Source organism: Chiloscyllium punctatum, chromosome 31 (assembly GCF_047496795.1).
Source record: "Chiloscyllium punctatum isolate Juve2018m chromosome 31, sChiPun1.3, whole genome shotgun sequence".
Lineage (NCBI taxonomy): Eukaryota > Metazoa > Chordata > Chondrichthyes > Orectolobiformes > Hemiscylliidae > Chiloscyllium > Chiloscyllium punctatum.
The window spans coordinates 64,327,901-64,349,262 of record NC_092769.1 but is presented as its reverse complement, the minus strand read 5'-3'; the positions used below and the strand labels follow the sequence as shown (position 1 = coordinate 64,349,262).

The following is a 21,362-nucleotide window of genomic DNA, read 5'->3' as shown; positions in this document are numbered from 1 at the left end:
TCACCCACCCGAAATACACGCGGTGCATTTGCGTGTCTTCCTAACTGTGGTATTTATTCTGTACATTTTCCCGATTAGGATTCCAGGAGAATTAAACTGTCAACCAGGGAATCGATGGCGTTAAGGTATACCCAGACTGCTGCGCGCTGCAGAAAGCCCCCTACCAATGCATACAGGAGCCCAATGCGCAGGTGTAGGGGCGGGCTGTGCTCTGAGCATGCTCAGTGATAGTCATGGGGACCGTCTGAAGAGGACTGGACGGTTCGAGCAGCAGGAGGAAATTATGAGAGAGGGTAGGAATGGAAACCACGGTACTGGGGCCTGGCAACTTTTTCAACTCTTGGTGGTGGCTGGGGGCCTCAAAGGCCCGTATTTACCCTCCGCAGGCGGAATCAGACCCCTGCGGAGCGGGCGCCCTAACCGCCATCTTATGGGAGTGGGAGTCCAGCGGCCCAGGGAGGAGGGGTTACCCAGGTAACCGGCCACCTGCCATCTTGGTAAAGGGAAGGCGGGGGGGTATGTTCGCTGTGTCAGGCGGACGGGCGGCCACCTTGGTGAAGTATCGGGGGGAAGGCGGGGTTTGTGTCCTCGTGATGAGAGAGAAAATCATTGAGGTTATCACTCACTCTTGAGCTTAGGAGCTGGAGAACCGAAAGTGGGATAACTAGGCGTGGACTAAAGAAATGGTGCGACAGGTTTGGATTTCAGCCAGGAAGAATGGAGAGCGTGAAGTACAGGCATTTAAAACTTTGGAGACAGAAAGAATGGAGGAATGGGGTGCTGCAAAATGATACCTCCTCTGATCGTGTCTGAATGCCATGTGATCAATGTTCCTCAGTTACTCATAAGCACACACCCCCTTTACACATCTTTCATCGATATTGAAATGTTACTTTTGGGAATAACAAATTTGTAATTTTCCTATCTGTCTCCCTTGTATTTATACAGTTAAACAGCATGGAAACAGACCCTTCAGTCTAACTTGTTCATGCCGACCAGATATCCTAAACTGATCTAGTCCCATTAAGACAGCATTTGGTCCATATCCCTCTAAACCCTTCCCATTCAGGTCCCATCCCGATGCCTTTTAAATGTTGTAATTGTACCTGTCTTCTCCACCTCCTCTGGCAGCTCATTCCATATGTGTACCATCCTCTGCACAAAAAAAGTTGCCCCTCAGGTGCTTTCTTAAAATCTTTCCTCTCTCACCTTAAACCTCTGCCCTCTAGTTCTGGACTCTCCTACCCTGGGAAAAAGACCTGGGCTACTCCCCTTATCCATGAATTCATGAACATCTGTAAGTTCACCCCTTTGTCTCTGATGCTGCTGGGGCGGGGTGGGGGAAGCCCCAGCCTCTTCAGCCTCTTCAGCCTCTCCAGCCTCTCCCGCCTCTCCCTATAGCTCAAACCCTTCAATCCTGGCAACATCCTTGTAATTCTTTTCTGAACCCTTTCAAGTTTCACATCATCTTTCCCATCTCAGCGAGGCCAGAATTGATCTCAGTATCTTAAAAACAGTCTCGCTAATGTCCTGAACAGCTGCCTTTGGTCCAAAGCATAAGTCTTTTTTTTCTGAAGGGTCCTCTAGCATCAGTAGTGGTCTATTTATGTTCTAACTCATAACTCATTACCCCGCCCAAAAAAAGTTGTTTCCCTCATGATCTGTAACTTATACCCCTAGGCAAACGTACCTTGCCTAGGCCTGGGTGACCTGCAAAAAGCCAGGAATGTGCACCGTCTGCTCGAGCAGCCTTTCTGCCAGAAAGAGAGGAAAGAAAATAAAATGTTCCATAAAACGTAGTCATGTCAGTTCTGAATTTGCATCCTGAGCTTGTAGTTACATCTTCTGTGAACTACTTTTACACTGAATTTGAAAAATAGATTTGCAGTTGGGAAGGCTAAATTAAATATCACTTCAAGATTTGATTAATCAAGATCTGAATATTATTGGCTTTTAAATATGGAAGAAACAAGCATTAATCACGGTGTTGAGAGACCTGTTGTGTGCTGGAAGTGTGGACAAGGGGTCAACGCATGGTTTGAACTGACAAGATACTTAAACATTTGTTGGAGGTGGCGGTATGCAGCTTGGAAATGTGTGGAACAATTTGGTTCGACATCCGAACTGCAAGCTCAATGTCGACACCCTGCCAAGGAAAGATGCAACACCTACCCGATTTGTGAGAGGGAATTCACTTTGTCGTAACGCCTGGTGGCATGTCAGTATGTTTACGCTGGGGAGATGCCATTCACCTGCTCTAGAAATCACTTCCTACCCTGTTACAGGACAGTTCATTGTCAGACAGTGAATGAACTGCACCCCTCACAGACCTTAAAGGAGAGTCTAGGACCAGAGGGCATAGTGTCAGAATAAAAGGGTGCCAATTCAGACTAAGATGAGGAATTTCTTCTCTCTTTTGGGATCAAGAGCTGCCAGAGCAATTAGATTGTGGCGTTAACAGGAAATGGTTGTGCCAGGAGTTTCTTTTAAATAAAGAAATTAGATGAATGCATGAGAGAAAAGGGATTAGAAAGATCAGTTGAAAGGCTGAGGTGACATAGAGTGAATGGGACCAGAAGCATGAGATGCGTAAATACCTACAGAATAGTTGGACCTAACAGCCAATTTATTTGTTGCATATTCTAAATACTTCAACTCCTTTTACAGGGTATTCAGAGCAGTGGATTTGCAGATAGTAAATTCAAACCAAATATCAAGACTTGACAGAACCATTCAATTCGTTGGGACATAAACATCATTGGTCTTTGAATGTACAAGAAGAAATGTTTGTCTCTGGGGGACAAAAAAATTCAAACATCAGTGAGACTGGAAAAGGACTGATTCAGAGACACCTAAATATGAGTGTTCCAGTGCGTTGACTTTGGAAACAGTGGTTACTGATTACATCACATCACTCATGGTGGATGGGAACCATACACTTGTGTGTAGATGAAACTTCAAATGATCATCCAAACTAGGGGCACCCAAAGGCAACCACACCATGGAAAAACCATGGAAGTGTGGAGACTGTGGGAAGGGGTTCAGTTACCCATCTGAGCTGGAAACACATCGACGCAGTCACACTGGAGAGCGGCCGTTCACCTGCTCTGTGTGTGGGAAGGGATTCACTCAGTCATCTAGCCTCTATACACACCAGCGGGTTCACACTGGGGAGAGGCCATTCACCTGTCTTGAATGTGGGAAAGGATTTAATGCTTTATCCAATCTCCGGACTCACCAGCGGGCTCACTCTGATAAGAGACCATTCAAATGTTCTGACTGCGAGAAGAGCTTTAAAAGCAGAAAGGATATCGTGACACATCAACGCACTCACACTGGTGAGAGGCCATTTACCTGCTCCCTGTGTGGGAAGAAATTTACTCAGTCATCCCACCTCCTGACACACCAACTTGTTCACTCTGATAAGAGACCTTTCGAATGTTCTGATTGTGAGAAGAGCTTTAAAAGTAAAAAGGATTTACTGAACCACCAACGCACTCTGACTGGGGAGAGGCCATTCATCTGCTCTATATGTGGGAAGGGGTTCACCTGTTCATCCCATCTTCTGTCACATCAATTTGTTCACACTGATCAGAGACCTTTTAATTGTCCTGATTGTGAAAAGAAATTTAAAACTACAAAAGACCTTCTGAAACACAGACACACTCACACTGGGGAGAGGCCATTCATGTGCTCTGTCTGTGGGAAGGGGTTCACTCGCTTATCACATCTGCTGAGACACCATCGAGTTCACACTGGAGAAAGACCGTTCACCTGCACTGTGTGTTGGCAGGAATTTGTTGATTCATCCGACCTTCTGATTCACCAGCGCGTTCATACCGGGGAGAGACCCTACAGCTGCATGCTGTGTGACAAGCGATTCACTCAGTCATCCCATCTCACGACACACCAACTTGTTCACACTGATATGAGACCTTTTAACTGTCCTTACTGTGAGAAAAGATTTAAAAGTAAACAGAATCTGTTAACACACCAACGGGTTCACACTGGGGAGAGGCCGTTCAACTGCTCCTTGTGTGGGAAGGGATTTGCTCAGTCAAACAACCTCTTGAGACACCAGCAAGTTCACATGCGACAGCAGGGGTTGTATTCCACTGTTAATCACATCCAAGACTGAACTGACGCTGGTCGCCTGTTTACTGTGCGAATCCAGTTTGTTGCACATATTAAAGATTAGACTTAAATATTGCGGACAAGATTAAAAAGTTTGAGGAGAAGACTAAAGTTGATTTGACAATGAGGAAGAACTGAAGGAACAGGGCAATAGATTATTGAAGAGGAAAGCAGTGAATTGGAGTCCATCTGCAGAAATGTGAGTTAATGATTTTGGGGAGGACAAACAAGAAAATGGATGGACAACAAATGGCAGGATACCGAGTGTCGAGGAATAAAAAAATCTTGCAATGCTTTCCACAGATCTCTGAAGGCAGATGGGGATCGGGTGCTCAAGAGGCATTTGGGATTCTTTCTTAGTCAAGGGCTAGAATACAAAAACCCAGGAAAATGGTGCTGTTTAGAGCACAACTAGAGTTAGAACATAGTTCTGGTTACTGCATTAAACAGTTTCATTAGTTCATTGAAATAATCTTTCTAACAGTCATCTATTGGGGTGAGCCCATTGAGAGTCCTGATAAGTTATGAATTATAAAGGGAGTCTAGACTTAACTCACAAAAACTGAAGTCAATTTGATATTTGTGTGTGTTTGTTTAATCAAATGTAGTGAATAAAGATAACTAATAAGCAAGAGATAGTATAGGTGAAGAAGATTGAACTCTTCAGTAATTTACTATTTGAGATGTTTAGATAATACAAGTTCAGAAAATACTGGTTAATTCCTGATAAACTAAAGTGATTTAATCACAATGGAAGAAGCTGATCAGTGAGTATGAAGATGAAGTATGGAATGAAGATGAACCTTCATTTATGTTAAAAGGATATTACTGAACTGGAGAGGGATTAGAAAACATTAACCAGGGTGTTGCCCAGAATGGAGGGTTTGAGTTATGAAAAAAATAGACTGGATAGGCTGGGACTTCTTTCACTGGAGCATAGGAATTGAAGGGTGAACTTATAGAGATTTATAAAATCATGGGGGGGTGGGGGGTGCATAGATAAGGTGAATAGTCAAGATTATTTTCTGTAAGGGAATTTCAAAACTAGGGGGCATATTTTTAAGGTGAGAGGAGAAAGATTTAAAAAGGATATGAGGGGCAACATTTTTACACAGAGGTTAGTATGTGGAATGAGCTGCCAGAGGAAATGTGGGATGCAGGTCCAATTCCAAAGTTTAAAAGACTTTTGGATAAGTACATGAATAGGAAAGGTTGGAGGGATATTGACCAGATGCAGGCAAGTGGGACTAGTTTAGTTTGGGAACATGGTGGATGTGGACTGAAGGATCTGTTTCCATGGTGTATTACTGTGACTGTTAATCTATGCTTATTTTGGTTAATACAGTTAATAATTGAATGAATAAGGACACAGCAAGACATCTCAGTCCCATGGATTACACATTTAGTTATACCATAAGACATAGGGCAGAAATAGGGCATTCAACCCATCAAGTCTGCTGCACCATTCAAAAAGATAATCGTCAACCTTCCTACTGTTATACTCCATTCACTTTTGAAGTAACAGCCAATATTTCATTTGTTTTCCCTATTACTTGCTGAAATTGTATGCTAGCTTTTTGTGATTTCTGCATGAGGACCCCTGTCTGTGCTGCACTTTCTACAGTCATTCCCATTTAAATAATATTCAGCACCTCTGCAATATGTATAACTGAACATTTTTCCACATTATATCCTGTCTGCCAAATTTTTGCGCAATCATGTAACCTATTTATATTTCGCTGTAGACTCTGTCATCCTCACCACTTGTTTTCTCACATTCTTCTGTGTCATCAGCAAACTTGGCTATACTACATTCACTTTCCTTATCTAAGTCATTCATATATATTTTAAATATTTGTGGCCTCAGCTCTGATCCCTGTGGTACTCCACTAGTTATAGATGGCCATTCAGAAACCCCTCCCCTTATCCCAGCTTTCTGTCTTGTATTAGCTAGCCAATCCTCTGTGCTAATTTATTAACCCCAACACCATGGGTTCTCTCTTTATTAAGCAGCCTAAGGTGTGGTATTTTATTGAATGACTTTCAGAAATCCAAGTATTTTACTACTACTAGTTTCCCTGTCCTGCCTGTAACCTTCACAAATCATTATGATAAATGTGTCAGACGTGATTTATCTTTCATGAAACTCTGCTTAATTACATCTTTCTAATAGACAACAACTTTTTCCCAAAGACAGTTGGGCAGCACCAGCCTAGGTTGACTGTGTGGAGGTTGCATGTTTTCCCTGTGTCTGTTGAATTTCCTCCCATAGTCCAAAGATGTGCAGGTTAGGGTGGATTGACAATGCTAAATTGTCCATAGTGTCCTGGGATATGCAGGTTAGGTCCATTAGCCATGGGAAATGCCAGGTTACAGGGATGGGAAGGGTCTGGGTGGGATGCTCTATTGAGGGTCAGTGTGGACTTGATGGACCAATTGGCCTGCTTCCACAGGATTCTACTGTTCCATGTCTAGGTACTTATGTTCAGGACAATTGCAAGATCAGGGAGGTTCTGCCAGAACTGTCAAGAAGATTGGTCAGACCACAGATAGAGCACTGCATACAGTTCTGGCCTGCCAATTACAACATAGGTGTGATTGCTCTGGAGAGTATACAGAAGACATTAATGAGGATGTTTCCAGGAATGGAGAATTTTCACTAAGATGAAAGAATAGGTAGACTGTGATTGTTTTCTTTAGAATAGAGGAGACTGAGAGAAGTTTTAATTGAGGTGCATACAGTTATGAGGGAGCCAGACCTATTTCCATTAACAATTCCATGACCAAGGCACTGAGATTTTCAGTAACTGGCAGAACATAAGAAATAGGAGCAAAAATTGGCCAGTTGGTCCTTTGAGCCTGCTCCGCCATTCAATAAGATCGTGGACCTGACTCTCCTTGCTCACCATAGCCCTTAATTTCTTTACTATTGAAAAATCCATCTATCTTTGCTGTAAAAACATTCAATAAGATAGCCTCAACTGATTCACTGGGCAGGGAGTTCCACAAACTCACATCCCTTTGGGAGAAGAAGTTCCTTCTCAACTCAGCTAAATCTGCTCTGCCTTATTTTGAGGCCATGCTGCCTTGTTCCAGTTTCACCCACCAAAGGAAAGAACCTCCCTGCTTCTATCTTATCTATTCTCTTCACAGAAGATGGAAGACCTAGAATGGGAGTGGAGAAAGCTTTTCACTCAGGATGGCAGGATCTGGAACTCAACGTCAGTTTGGATCATAAAGGCAGATAAACCTCATTGTATTTTAAAAAAAAAGAGACTTGGATCTGCATTTGAAATGCCAGATGATTCCGAGCAACAGGTGAAGATCTATAACAAGAGATTGGTGTGGATCACTCTATTTTAGCCAGTCAGCGTACACCTTAGGCTGAATAGCCTCCATTTTTACTGTACCTTTCCAATGATTTCACTCTGATAGTTGGATGTTTTTCCTGGTCATGTTGATAATCTTGCTCATTGAGCTGTTATTCAATATTCTGAATAAATGCAGAAAAAGAAATTGGTTTGAAACTCGTTGCTTTTTCTTTTTCTCATCTGAGTGTTGAACGTCACCTAATCAGGGCTCAGAAAGAACAGTGGGGGAGGGGGGGGGAGGTGCAGCTGAAAGAGGATTGTCTGACAGGAACAGAACTTCATCCTGGACACAGTCTTTCAGGATCTCATGGGAGAGCCAAACCTCACCGGCTTTCTCACCTCTTCACTGACAGTTAAGTCCCCGTGTGAGATACTCCTGAAGCGTGTATGAAATATTTCCCAGCCGTTCTCTACCATCATTCATAGTTGCTTTATAGCTCTGCTTGGAATCAGGAAGATCAACAAGGAATACGGGAAACATGTCAAATCAGAGATTGGTGTCAAACTGTGATCTACTCCTGACTGAAAGTAATACAGCAGAATTATATTTCCAGTCTAAAAGTGACATTGTTTTGTATCCACTATTTTAAGGCCGATCTTAATTAATTTAAAATAAATTTGATTAAAAATAAATAACAATGAGTTCACAGGAGCCTGTAAATATCTGGGACAATTCACAGAATCTCAATATTGCTGAATGAAGTCAATGAAGCATATTGATGCCAATCTCCTACATTTCCTCATACCCTGAATGATGTTTCTATTTAAATAATAATCCACGAATGCATCAATTGATCCCGTCTCCAGCAGACTTTCAGATCCTTTCCTCAGTAAGTTATACAATGGATATCTCTAAATAAAGATGAATTTGTGTGGGAGACAACAGGATAAGCAACAATGCACAAATGGGAACATCTACAAGGGTCACATCCTGACAATTATTCTAAGATTACTCCACTACTGACTCTGCTGAAGGTTGTAAGCCCAAAGTGAGAAACCTCTAGGACTGGACTGTAAGAAAGTTGGGTTTTAGCATCCTGACTGGAATCTGTCAGGAACCACAGAAGTCCTTACTAACAAACAAACACAAAAACAGAAATTGCTGGAAAAACTCAGGAGGTCTGGCAGCATCTCTAGAAAGAAAACAATGTTTTGAGTTCAGTTACCTTCTTCAGAACTACCCTTTACCATAAAGCTGTCTGGGGTTTTACCTCTCAGTGTAGGTCTAGGAATGTATAATGCCCTACTCCCTGCATTGTCTGATATGGAACTATATTTGGAACAAGATGATCTCCAATTCCAGTAGAATAGAGACAAATATCATCCACAATTGAGGGAGACCAAAGCAGCCATTGATATTAATGACTTGAATCAAGGCACCAATTGTGGCGATGCAACCTTACTGCTGATGCAATAATAAGTAGGAAAGCAATTTGTAAGACTATAAAGAGTCCTTGAAGGGATATAAACAAGTTATGTGAATGGAAAAAAACTTTGACAGATGGATTATAATGTGGGATGATGTGAATGCATCCATTTTGGTAGGAGAGAACAAAAAGCAGTTTATTGAATGGAGACAGACTGCAGAATGCTGTAGTGCAGAGAGATCTGGGTATCCTTATATGGGAATCTCAAACAGCATGCTGGTACAGCATGAAATTCTGAAGACAAATTGAATTTTGGTCTTAATTGCAAGGGGGATACAGTATAATAATAAAGAAGTATTGCTAAAACCACAAAAATCCTGGTGAATCTGCACCTGGATTACTGTATCCAGTTTTGCTTGCTTTGGGAAGTTTATACTTGTATTAAAATCAGTTCATAGAAGACTCACTCAGATGATTCCAGCAATGAAGAGGTTGTCTTCTGAGGAAAGATTGTGCAAGTTGGAGTTTAGGAGAATGAGAAGTGATCTTACTGAATTGTATAAGATGCTGGAGGGTTTGACAGAGTGCACACTGAGCGACTATTTCCTCTCAGGGAATCTTGAACTTCTAGCCACTATTTAAAAGTCAAGAGTTTCACATTTAAGACTGAGATGAGGAGGGATTCATTACTTTGAATAATTGTTAGTCTTTGAATTCAGAGAACAGTGGAGATTAGGTCATTGAATTTACACAGAATTGAGGTAAATATATTTCATTGTACAAAGGAATCAATTGTAATGTTTACTTGAATTTCTCTAACATTGCTGTTCATACTGATGCTGACACTTTACCCCAGTGTTAGTTGGGTTGATTGCTCTTGTCCACCCAATGGGACAAAAGCTTTTGCTTTGTAGGTGTGTACATAATAGTATGTATGTGTCCGCTGTTGTGGGAGGCAGGGTGCAGTTGTGATGCCAGTATGTTTGTCAGTCTCTGTTTTTGCAAGAGTATATATGTGTGTGTGTGTGTGTGCTTATTTGCTATAACACAAACCTTCCTCTCTCTGACCACATTATGTTTGTTCTCTGAAAATTCCATAGAGCGATTTGTACGAAACGTTTAGGAAATTGTCCATCCAGGGTGAAGCCACAGGTTGACAGTGTGCTGTGTAAAAACTGACATCTGCACCAGACCCCATTTCTCCTGGAATAACATGAAATATCTGCTGTTTTCCAGACTCCTTCCTTTCCCCTTATTACTGTCCTCAGATAATTCATAGATTACTTTTGTACATCATCCTTCAACATGCCAAACGTCTTCATCTTAAATATTTCCATCAGTCTGAATAACAGCATGGAATTGCTACTATCACAAGAATCAATTCAGAAAAACTGTCATTCCAATTTTATTGCTTCCTGGAATAACACACTGGTATTCCTTTCTAATACCAACCTATATCATCATCCAAGTTCTACATTTCAATCTGGTTGTCCAATAGAGAAAACATATATTCTTCAATCTTTTTGAACCTGATTAAGTACATTCACCCAAACACATGCTGCAAGTTTATCTTTGAGATCAGTTGTTTCTTTATAGTCTTTGTTTTCATATTTCAAAATGTACTTTATTTGTTTTTTTAAAAAATCTTTAACAGCATACAAAGGTTCTAAATCAGTTCAAAATCACCCCACCCCCAACTTCATCCCAAGTCCAGCCCTCCCTCTCCTCTCCTCAAACATTCACCTGCATAGCTGTCCATCTTCCTTCTCACCAATGTGCTCCACCCTTCCCATTGACAAATCACAATAATCCCCTATCTGCATTCACCTATCACCATCCCAGCTACCTTTCCTTAGCCCCACCTCCTCCCCCCATTATTTCTGAGCTCTCTTGCCCTTCCCTAGTGCTGATGAAGAGTCCTGATCCCAAATGTGGACTTTCCTGCTTTTCTGATACTGTCTGATCTATTGTGTTTTTCCATTCCACTATCTCTAAATCAGTTCTGTACAGTTCTTGCAGAATTTTGACTTTCCTCAGAGCTTTTCTGATGTCCTGAATGGTGCCAGTATTAATCTTCTCCATAACCAGTCCTAGCCCTGTCGCCAGTTCATTTATTGAAACCTGGGACTTGCCTTGTCTAATATTGACATTCCTTTTTTTGCCCACTCCTCTTTAATCAGACCTTGATTTATAAGACAAAGGGGCAGAATTAGGCTATTCAGTACATTGAGTCTGCTCTGCCCTTCAATCATAGCTGACATGTTTCTCAACATCATTCTCTTGCATTCACCCTGTAACCCCTTCATATTCAAGAAACTATCTGTCAGCCTTAAATATACTCAATGACCCGGCCTCCACAATCTTCTGTGGCAATCAATTCCATTGATTCACCACTCTGGCTGAAGACGTTTCTCCTTATCTCCATTCTAAAGGTCTTCCCTTTACTCTAAGGTAATGCCCTCGGATCCTAGTCTCTCCGACCAATGGAAACACCTTCCCAACATCCACTCTGTCCAGGGCATTCGGTATTTTGTATGTTTCAATTAGAACCCGCCCTCATCCTTCTAAACTCCATAGAGTATTAACCAGAGTCGTCAAAAATTCCGCATATGTTACGCTTTTCATTCCTGAGACCATTCTCGTGAAACTCCTCTGAACACGCTCCAGGGCCAATACATCTTTACTGAGATATGGAGGTGAAAACTGTGCACAATACTCCAAAGGTGGTCTGACCAGAGCAATGTGGAGCCTCAGAAGGAAATCCCTGCTTTTATACTCAAGTCCTCTCAAAATAAATACCATCATTGTATTTGCCTCCCTAACTACTAACTCAACCTCCAGGATTACCTGGACTAGAACTCCCAAGTCTCTTTGGTAGGAAGAATAGAGGCATGGACTATTTTCTAAATGGGGAGAAAATTCAAAAATTCACACTTTCCCCACGTTGTACTCCATTATTTACGAATTTGTCTGAACATATTCCCCTATTTCAGAAGCAAATGTGGAAACGTTTGCTCCGGCCCCATTAAGGTTCCATCTATTTAAAAGCCACAAACAGAAAGGTCGAGGTTTGTCCCTGGCGTTTGACACAAATGAAGTTTCCAAATAAGGGAAGGTTTCAGCGATTGAAGGAGAGCCGACCTCGGTCCCGCCCCTCATTTGCCACGATTGGCTGCAAGGCCTGCCGCTCTCGTCCGGCTTTTACCATTGGTCTGGAGCCTCCACCAATCAAACGGGTAACGTGAACTGAGCACGCGCATGTGTGAAGCTGATGCGGGATGGAGAATTGTTCGTAACTAAATCCGCGGAGTTTTAAACATCTACCGGGTGAGCTGCATTTAAAATTCGGTGTAATCTAGAGTCGAATAAGAAACTACCGATTCAGGTTTTCCTTAAGCGAGCAGCAGTTTCGAGCTTTGGCGGTGTTTTCGTGAATGGGCCGCGTTAATGGCCGCCATCTTTAATAGGGGCAGGGTGCAGCAGGGTACATGCGCAGTGCCGTCTGCATGGCGGCGCAATGTGAGCTAGGGCGCATGCGCATCCGCCAGCTGGGGGAGGGCAATGAAGTGGATCTGAATGAGATCAGGACCTGACACTTATAGAATGAGGGTTGTGATCAGAACATGAAGGTTGACAGGCAGGAGAAGACGTGAAAATGCTGAGTTGGAGAAGCTGGCTTAGACACAACGGGTTGAATTCCCCACTTCAAAAATTCTGTGCTGCATTCAGCCCGCTGTTTGTGCCAGTTTTCTGTAAGACCAAAATCACCTCATCCCACTGCCCTGGCTCCACATCCCCCAGCACTGTCAAGTATTTATTATGTTCAGATGATATAAACGATTTCGACTTGAATATAGGACGTTTGATCAGTAAATTCACGGGAGGGGGTTTACGAAAATTGATGGGATAGTAAATAGTGAGGTCAGACTTGGATGACAGGCTATGATGTGGAGGTGCTGGTGTTGGACATGGGTGGACAAAGTAAAGTAATCACACAAAACCAGCTTATAGTCCAACAGGTTTATTTGAAAGTACAAGCTTTTGGAACATTGCTCCTTCGTCAGGTAGCTCGTAGATTTGTTCAATACATTGCATCAATTGTATGATACTTTTGATCTTTTACTGTACATTCTGTGTCCTATGACCCTGCTGCACTAGCTACCTGACAAAGGAGCAGCGCTGCAAAAGCTTGTACTTTCAAATAAACCTGTTGGACTATAATGTGGTGTTGTGTAATTTTTAATTTAGATTACAGGAGGATTTCATAGAATAGAATCCCTACAGCATGAAATCTGTCCATTTGAATCCACACTTACCCTCCGAAGAGCATCCCACCAGAACCACCCCTCCACCCAATCCCTGTAACACTGCATTTCCCATGGCTAATCCACCTAGTCTGCACATCCCTGGACATTACGGGGCAATTCAGCATGGCCAATCCACCTAACCTCACACAGATGAAAGGGGAAAACAGTGCCCTATAGAACAAATCATTCCAGTTTTTATCCTATACTGACAATGGTAGATGTTGCTTGCATGGTATGAGAAGGAAATGATTTGCCAATGGGAAACTTGAAAATCTTGTGCAGTCACTTCATTTATACAGGATTGGATTCGGTTTACAGAATCCCTACAGTGTGGAAAAAGGCCATTCTTCCCATCAAGTGTGCATTGATCCTCAAAAGAGCATCCCACCCAGAGAAAGCCTCCACCCTGTTCCCATAAACCTGCATTTACCTTGGCTAATCCACTTAGCCTGCATGTCCCTGGGCACTACAGGGCAATTTGGCATGGCCAAGCCACCTAACCTGCACATCTTTGGACTGTGGAAGGAAACCAGAGCACCTGGAGGAAACCCATGCAGAACGGGGAGAATGTGCAAACTCCAGATATGCTAATCAGATGAGCTGACTAGTGGTAAATGGAATTCATTCCAGATAAATATGAGGTAATGCATTTGAGCAGAAGAAACAAGGCAAGGGAATATATGATTAATGGTAGGATACTGAGGTGCACTAAGGATCAGAGGAACCTTGGTGCACATGTCCACTGACCTGTCAAGGAGTGGGGCAGGTAGATAAAGTGGTTAAGAAGGCATGTGGGATACTTGCCTTTCTTAACTAAGGCATAGAGTTTATTACAGGGAGGTTGTGCTGAAACTGTATAAACTGTTGGTTAAGCCACAGCTAGAGCACTGTGTGCAGTTCTGGAATCCATATTATAGGAGAGATATGATTCAACTGCAGAGGTTGTGCACAGGCTATAACTGTTTATTTTCAATCTGTATCTGATACTGATAGGTGATAATTCTTGTAATCTTATTACAGAACATTGAAAGGAAGGATTTACAGATAGGAATAAGGAATCAAACACCACGCTGAAGTCGAACACGTTCACTTGAGTCACCCAGTCCTGAATATCATCGACATTTGACTGTAGACAGAGAATTTTTTTTTGTGACTGTGGCAAAAGATTTCAGATATCAGTGTGACTGGAAAAATACCAAGACACCCATACACACAAACATCTGAGTGGAAGTGTCCCAGTGGAAAGAGCTTGAACAAGCCACATAACCTGAGTGCAAGTGTTGCAGTGGACTGATTGTACAAAAAGGTTTAACCAGTTATAGGAAGTTTTAAAAAGTACCATATCATTCACAGCGGGGAGGGATCATTGACGTATCCTATGTGTAGATAAGGAAATAAACAGACACATGCGCTATGGAGAAACCATGGAAATGTGAGGACTGTGGTAAAGGATTCAATTATCCATCCCGGTTAGAAATTCATCGACGCAGTCACACTGGGGAGAAGCCATTCACCTGCTCTGTGTGTGGGAGGGGATTCACTGATACAACCAAACTTGTGTTACACCAGCGAACACACACTGAGGAGAGGCCATTCAGCTGCACTCATTGTGGAATGATGTTCAGGAGTGCCTCCACCCTGCTGAGACACCAGCAGCTTCACTCTGGGGAGAGACCATTCACCTGCTCTGTTTGCGGGAAGGGATTCGCCCAGTCCTCTGGCCTTTGTACACACCAGCGAATTCACAACGAGGAGAGGCCGTTTGGTTGCACTCACTGTGGAAAAAGATTCAGGCAGTTATCCGAGCTCAGCGCACATCAATGGGTTCACACCGGGGAGAGGCCATTCACTTGCTCCATGTGTGGGAAGGGATTCACTCAGTCATCCACCCTCCTGAGACACCAGCGAGTTCACACTGAGGAGAGGCCATTCAGCTGCAGTTCGTGTGGTAAGAGTTTTCGGCAGTCATCTGACCTCAAAGCGCACCAGAGAGTTCACACTGGGGAGAGACCATTCAGCTGTTCCGTGTGTGGGAAGAGATTCACTCGGTCATCCCATCTGCTGACACATCAGAGAGTTCATACGTGACTGCAGTGGTTTGATTCCACTGTAATTGCTGCTGTCAGTTAAGTCAGAGATTGCCCGCCTGACAATGTCATTTACGTCAAGGAGCCTGAACAAATCTGGAAGGAGCAGGTGGATTTCTGTCCACCGGTGGAGTTATGCTGAACACACAAGAAGGTGGTTGTGGTTGTCAGGGGTCAATTATCTAATTCCCATGACATCACTGCAGGGTCATATGCCTAAACATCTTCTGTACTTCATCAATGCCTACTCCCCCATCATAAGGACAGGAGTGGAGTTGTTCATTGGTGATTGCACAATATTCAGCACTGTTTACAAATCCTCATAAACTGAAGTGGTCTAGGTCCTCATGAAGCAAGTTATAGACAGTATCTAGGCCTGGGCTAATAAGTGGCAGGCAATGGCCATCTCCAAACTCAGAGAATCCAACTGCCTCCTCTTGCCAATCAATTGCATTACAATCCCTGAATCCCTCACTATCAAAATCCTGGTGCATGCCATTGACCAGAAACTGAGCTAGACAAGCCATATAAAAACTGCTGCTACACAGAAGATCAGAGGCTAGGAATCCTGAAGTGATTAAATCACCTCCTGTCTCCCCAAACCCTGTCCACCATCTACAAGGCGCAAGTCAGGAGTGTGATGGGAATGCTGTTCACTTGATTGGGTTAGTGCCGTTACAATACCTGAGACTTAAGCAGCTTTATACCATATGAGATGAAGCAGCCTGCTTGATTGGCACCACATCCACCAGCAACGTAAAAGGACACGGACATCACTTGTCATGAACATGGCCAACTGCAAACTCCCTCTGAGCCGAACACCAGCTTAACTGTGAAAACATATCAGCATTCACTGCCACTGGGTCAAAATCCTGGAACTCCCTCCCGAACAGGAATGCGGCTGTTGCTGAAGAAGGACTGCAGCAGCTGAAGAAGTCACCTTCTCCAGGGCAATTTGGGATGGACATAAATGCTGGGCCTAGTGAATGGCTTCTCCATACCCTGGACAAATTTTCAAAAACTGTGTTGTATTTCTGCTCAAGTTGACACAACTCTATAACTGGCCTGGGTTTAATGTTCTGGATCTGTCACAGGTTTTCAGGGCTGTGGTGTCCCTTTTCAAAAGAACCCTCTGTGATCTTTTCCCTGAACTTTTTCTTCTTTCATCATTCGTCACAGAAGCATAGGATTGTTACAGCGCAGAAGGAGGCTGATCTGCCCTTCATGCCTGCACTGGCTATATCCCTGAGTGCCAATCTCCTGCCTTTTCCGCCTACCTCTGCACACTATTTCTATTCAAATAATCACTCAGTGTCCTCATGAATGCCTCAGTTGGACCTGTCTCCACCACATTTCTAGGCAGTACATTACTTGATTCATTTGGATGTCTCTTTAAAAATGGGATGTGGCTGTTACTCACAAGCCCAGCATTTGTTGTTGATTCCTGATTTCCCTTTGAGTGGTTTGCTAGGCCATTTCAGAGGGCAGTTAAGAGTCTACCACATTATCGGTTTTAATTCATGCGTCGGCCAAATTGGGGAAGATTTCCCTCCTTAAAGGAGGGTGGTGAACCATAGAATCCCTGTAGTGTGGAAACAGGTCATTTGGCCCAACAAGTCCACATTGACTCTCTGAAGAGTAACCCACCCAGACCCATTCCGCTACCCTATTACTCTAATTTACCTCGGACTAATGCACCTAATCTACATATCCCTCAACACTATGGGCAATTTAGCCTGGTCAATTTACATAACATACACATCTTTGGATTGTGGGAGGAAACCCACACAGACACAGGGAGAATGTGCCAACTCCGTACAGACAGTCGCCCAAGGCTGGAATCGAACCCGGGTCTCTGCTGCTGTGAGGTGGCAGTGCTAATCACTGTGCCACTCGTGGGTTTTGAAAACAATAGTCTATGGTCACCATTACCGAGACCAGAATTTTAAAAAAAATAGAAGAATTCTCAACAGGAGGCTATAGTTTATAATGAGATTATAAACAGTTACTTCAATCCTAAATTGATCTTGTTGCAAAATCTACGATTCAGTGTCTGAAAGGTTTCACTGATTTACATCTCCAATTAGAAAGTAATGATTAGTCCTAGCTGACAATTCTTACTGACTTGCACATTATAAACAGTGACACCTGAATTATAGAATTAAATGACCAAGGAACAGTATTGTGATATATCTTACAGGCACATAAATAAAAGCTTTATTAATCAACATTGATATTGCTGAAGTTTGGGAGTTGCTGAGTTCAATCATTTATGACACAGCAGCAGCAACATTTGGGAAAGTCAGAACCCACAACAAAAGCCTGCTCGTCAGGGCTAATATCTGTCTTTGAAGCCAAAAGCAAAGCCAACTTGCTGCAAAACATAACAGCTGGAGCACTGCACCATCTAAAAGTTAGGGAGATACTGTGAAAAATAAATACTGGATCAAACACATTAACAACTCCAAACTGGTTGTGGCAGTGGAGATCTACATGATGTGCATCAGCTGAGCACTTGATTTAGGTCTCGCCAAAGCTGTCTCCCTGATAACAGCAGATGGTGAAGTAACGCATAAGTAATGTCCTACGTTGTCTGTCTTTCTGGTTCGTTCATCTAGCAATGTATTTACATAGGGTCTAATCTTATCATCAATATGAGAGTCTGCTTCTATTGCAGATCCATATCATCATGGGTGTGAACATTTTTATAATAAATTATTCAAATTATTTGGGTTTTCTCTGCCTGGCGTCCTCCTGTCCACATTCCACACCTCAAACCTCAAGAAGATTATTCCTTTGCAATTCTTAATCTTCTTTAAGTGTAAGCATTTCCATTCTTCTAGCAACCTGTCTTAGAATTCTCTTCTACAAACAGACCATCTCTAGGAGAGAAATTAGCGCTAAGAGGAAACGAGAGGCTATAATTATTGGGGAGTGGTGCCCTGTGTTTTACATTATCTCCAACTTGGGTTGATCACCCAGATTGCAATAGGTCAGAGGAAGGGATGGTATTGGATGGTCAAAACTGCAAGTTTTTATCAGAAAGAGGAGGATCTGTTTGAATTACTCGTTGTAAGTCTTTAAGTTCATATGCTCTTCCTGTGACAAACAGTTCTTCACAAGAAACAATATGGGTCTTCCAAGAATCTCATTGATTGACTGAAATAGTACAATTCAAAGATTCTTCATCCAGGTTGAAATCAGAGACTGTGTGTGTAAAGCCTAAAATCAGTCCTCAGTTCTTCCTGAACAACATTAAGTGCTTCCTACTTCCCAGATCCCTGCCTTTCCACTCACTGTTATTCTTAGATACTTCATACATTCTTAGTGTAAATCATCCTCTAACATATTCATGGATTATTCTTTCAAACTTTCCATTGGTGTTACCAAGAATGGTTTCACTGTCATCACCTGAATCAGTTCTGAACTCCTGTTGGTTTAATTTGAAGGTTTCCTAAAGTAATACATTGATCCAGATCCTCTCACTTAACATCAATTCATACCCCTATTTGAATTCCAGATTTTAATGTAACTATTAATGGAAAAGCATGTTGAATGTAATCACTTTGTAGTTAATTCAGAATAGCCTGTTCATACGACAAGCTTGTTTTAGAGCTCAATTTCTCCTTTGTAGACTGTGTTCTGAATGATGACAGTATTACCCTTCTCCCTAAACAGCCCTACCCCATCTGACAGACATTTATTGAAAGCAAATCTCGACAAAGAAATAAAACTGGATGGACCACCGGCTTTAACCCAGACAATGACAGAAAACATGCCTTTTTGACCCTGCGAGGTCTTCTTTACGAACATCTAGAAGCTGGGAGAGCTGTCTCACAGATTTGTCCAGCAACAGCCTGACATGGTTATCCTCATGGAATCACACCATACAGACAATGTCGCAGACAGCACCATCATCCCTGGATATGCTCTGTCCCACCAGCAGAGATGACAACACACTGGTGTAAAACTGGGTGAGAGTTTCCTTGGGAATCAACATTGACTTTGGACCTCATGAAATCTCATGGCTTCAGGTTAAACGTCATCAAGGAAACGTCATGTTAGTTACCACATACCATCCTCCCTCAGCTGATGAATCTGTATTCTTGCATGTTGAATAACACTTGGAGGAAGTAGTAACGATGTAAAGCTCATAAAATGTTCTCTGGATGAAGAATTTCAATGTCCATCATAAAGAGTGAATCAGCAGCAGCACTACTGATTAAGCTGGTCAGGTCCTAAAGGACATAGCTGCTTGACTGGGTCTGCGGCAATTGATAAAGGAACCTACAAGAGGGAACCTACAACCCCACCTTAGCTATAACTGAGTAGTATAAGATGGCCAACAACATTTTCTTGAGGTTGCAACTGACAACATTTGACATTTGATTCAACTCTGTAAGGAGAAACTCTGTGGGGACTGCAGATGCTGGAGATCAGAGTCAAAATGTGTGGTGCTGGAAAAGCACAGCCAGTCAGGCAGCATCTGAGGAGCAGGAGAGTTGACATTTCATTGACTCTCCTACTCCTTGGGTGCTGCCTGACCGGCTGTGCTTTTCCAGCACCACACATTTTGACTTCAACTCTGTAAGCCATCGATAAAACAACTTAACATTTGCAGCTAATACAAAACTTGAACAATAGAAGCTATAGAACATTTGAAGAATAACATTTGCACCTCTGTAAACCATAGATAAAACAAATAACATTTGCAGCTTACACTTAGGATAACAACATTAAACCTCATAATAATGAGTTGTTTAATCAATAATTATCGAACCAAATTAGTTCATAAAAGGATTCAAACCAGACCCCAAATAGTTATCAATTAGTTCAGCAAATGCAGCAGGAAAGCTCGCTTAAGGTATTGGAATTTTAATTGGAATGTGCTAAACCACATAACTTTGGATCTGATCAAAAGTCAATATTCTTTCGTTTACTCTGAAATGAGAAATTTATAATTAATTGGTAATTCTGGCAAATATTACTTAGACAGTAAACATTGTGAGAAGTTTCAAAACCATCATTGTGACCATGATTGGGCCCCATCACAGTGAAAATGCTGAGAGAGCCAATTACAGACTAATAACTCGGCCCTGCTGACCAATATTGAAAGTGGGGGAGTGGGTTCTAAAGTTAAAATATATACAGACATTCTGAAATCTGTGGGTTCTGCTTCTTTTTTTGTGTGTTTGTGCCTTTATGCTTTCTTTTTGCTGAATGCTGTGACTGAGCTGGAACCAAGCAAATCACCTTTTGAATGCATTTCGCGATTCGGACACTCATTGATATAAACGAGATTGATCACTTACCATCTGCCTGCTGCTGATGCATGTGTTCATGTCAGCATCGGTGAGAGTGACCATTGTACAGTCCTTGTGGAGATGAAATCCCACCTTCAAATTGAGAATAACCTCCAACATGTTGTGTGGCAGTATCACCATGCTAAATGAGGCAGTTTTAAACAGATCTAGCAACTCAAGACTGGGCATCCATGAGGCGCTGTCAGCCATCAACTGTAGCAGAATTATACTCCAGCACAATCTGCAACCTCATAATCTGGCAGATCTCACATTCAATCATTACCATCAAGCCAGGGGATCAATCTGCAAGCAAGACCAGGCATACTTAACAGTTACGTGTCAACCTCATGAAGCAACCTAGCAATCAAGAGATCAGATATAAGCTGTGCACTCCTGCCATATTCAGTCATGAATGTTGGTGGACAATTAACGACTCGCTGCAGGAGGAGGCTCCACAAATATCCCGAACCTCAAAGACCAAAGAGATCAGTTCATCAGTGCAAAAGACAAGGTTGTAGCATTTGCAACAATCTTCAGCCAGAAGTAGCAAGCTTCTAGTCAGTTTTTTGTCACCCTCTAATCTGTATGTCTTTGTTTAATACTGTTAGAAATGGGGAAAAGTGTTGTTTTTGCAGATATAGAAAAAGCATACAGAAAAGGGGTACAGCAAGAGAACTATTAACTCTGCAGGTATTTAGGGAAGAGTATCTCTACTTTTCAGTGCATAATTATGGATAATTAAGTACAAACTTTAATGTAGATTTATTAAAGAAAATAATTCCTTTTACCATAC

The 21,362-nt window shown here is 42.3% G+C and overlaps 1 protein-coding gene across 1 annotated transcript; it reads left to right on the top strand.

The window, feature by feature from the left end:
- The first annotated feature begins 213 nt into the window (after window positions 1-213).
- LOC140457228 (uncharacterized) lies at window positions 214-19,702 on the top strand. The gene is made up of 3 exons (XM_072551365.1): window positions 214-293; window positions 2,668-4,089; window positions 14,589-19,702. Exons 2-3 carry the CDS (start codon window positions 3,002-3,004, stop codon window positions 15,265-15,267), a joined length of 1,767 nt encoding a protein of 588 aa, XP_072407466.1. The 5' UTR covers window positions 214-293; window positions 2,668-3,001; the 3' UTR covers window positions 15,268-19,702.
- Window positions 19,703-21,362: the final 1,660 nt, after the last annotated feature.

What these genes read in the sequence shown, in the direction of transcription:
- LOC140457228 (XM_072551365.1), top strand. Translation starts at nt 3,002, where the DNA reads ATGGAAAAACCATGGAAGTGTGGAGACTGTGGGAAGGGGTTCAGTTAC. An exon ending in TTGAGACACCAGCAAGTTCA is followed by an intron (nt 4,090 to 14,588) that starts CATGCGACAGCA and finishes AACAGACACATG; the next exon opens with CGCTATGGAGAAACCATGGA.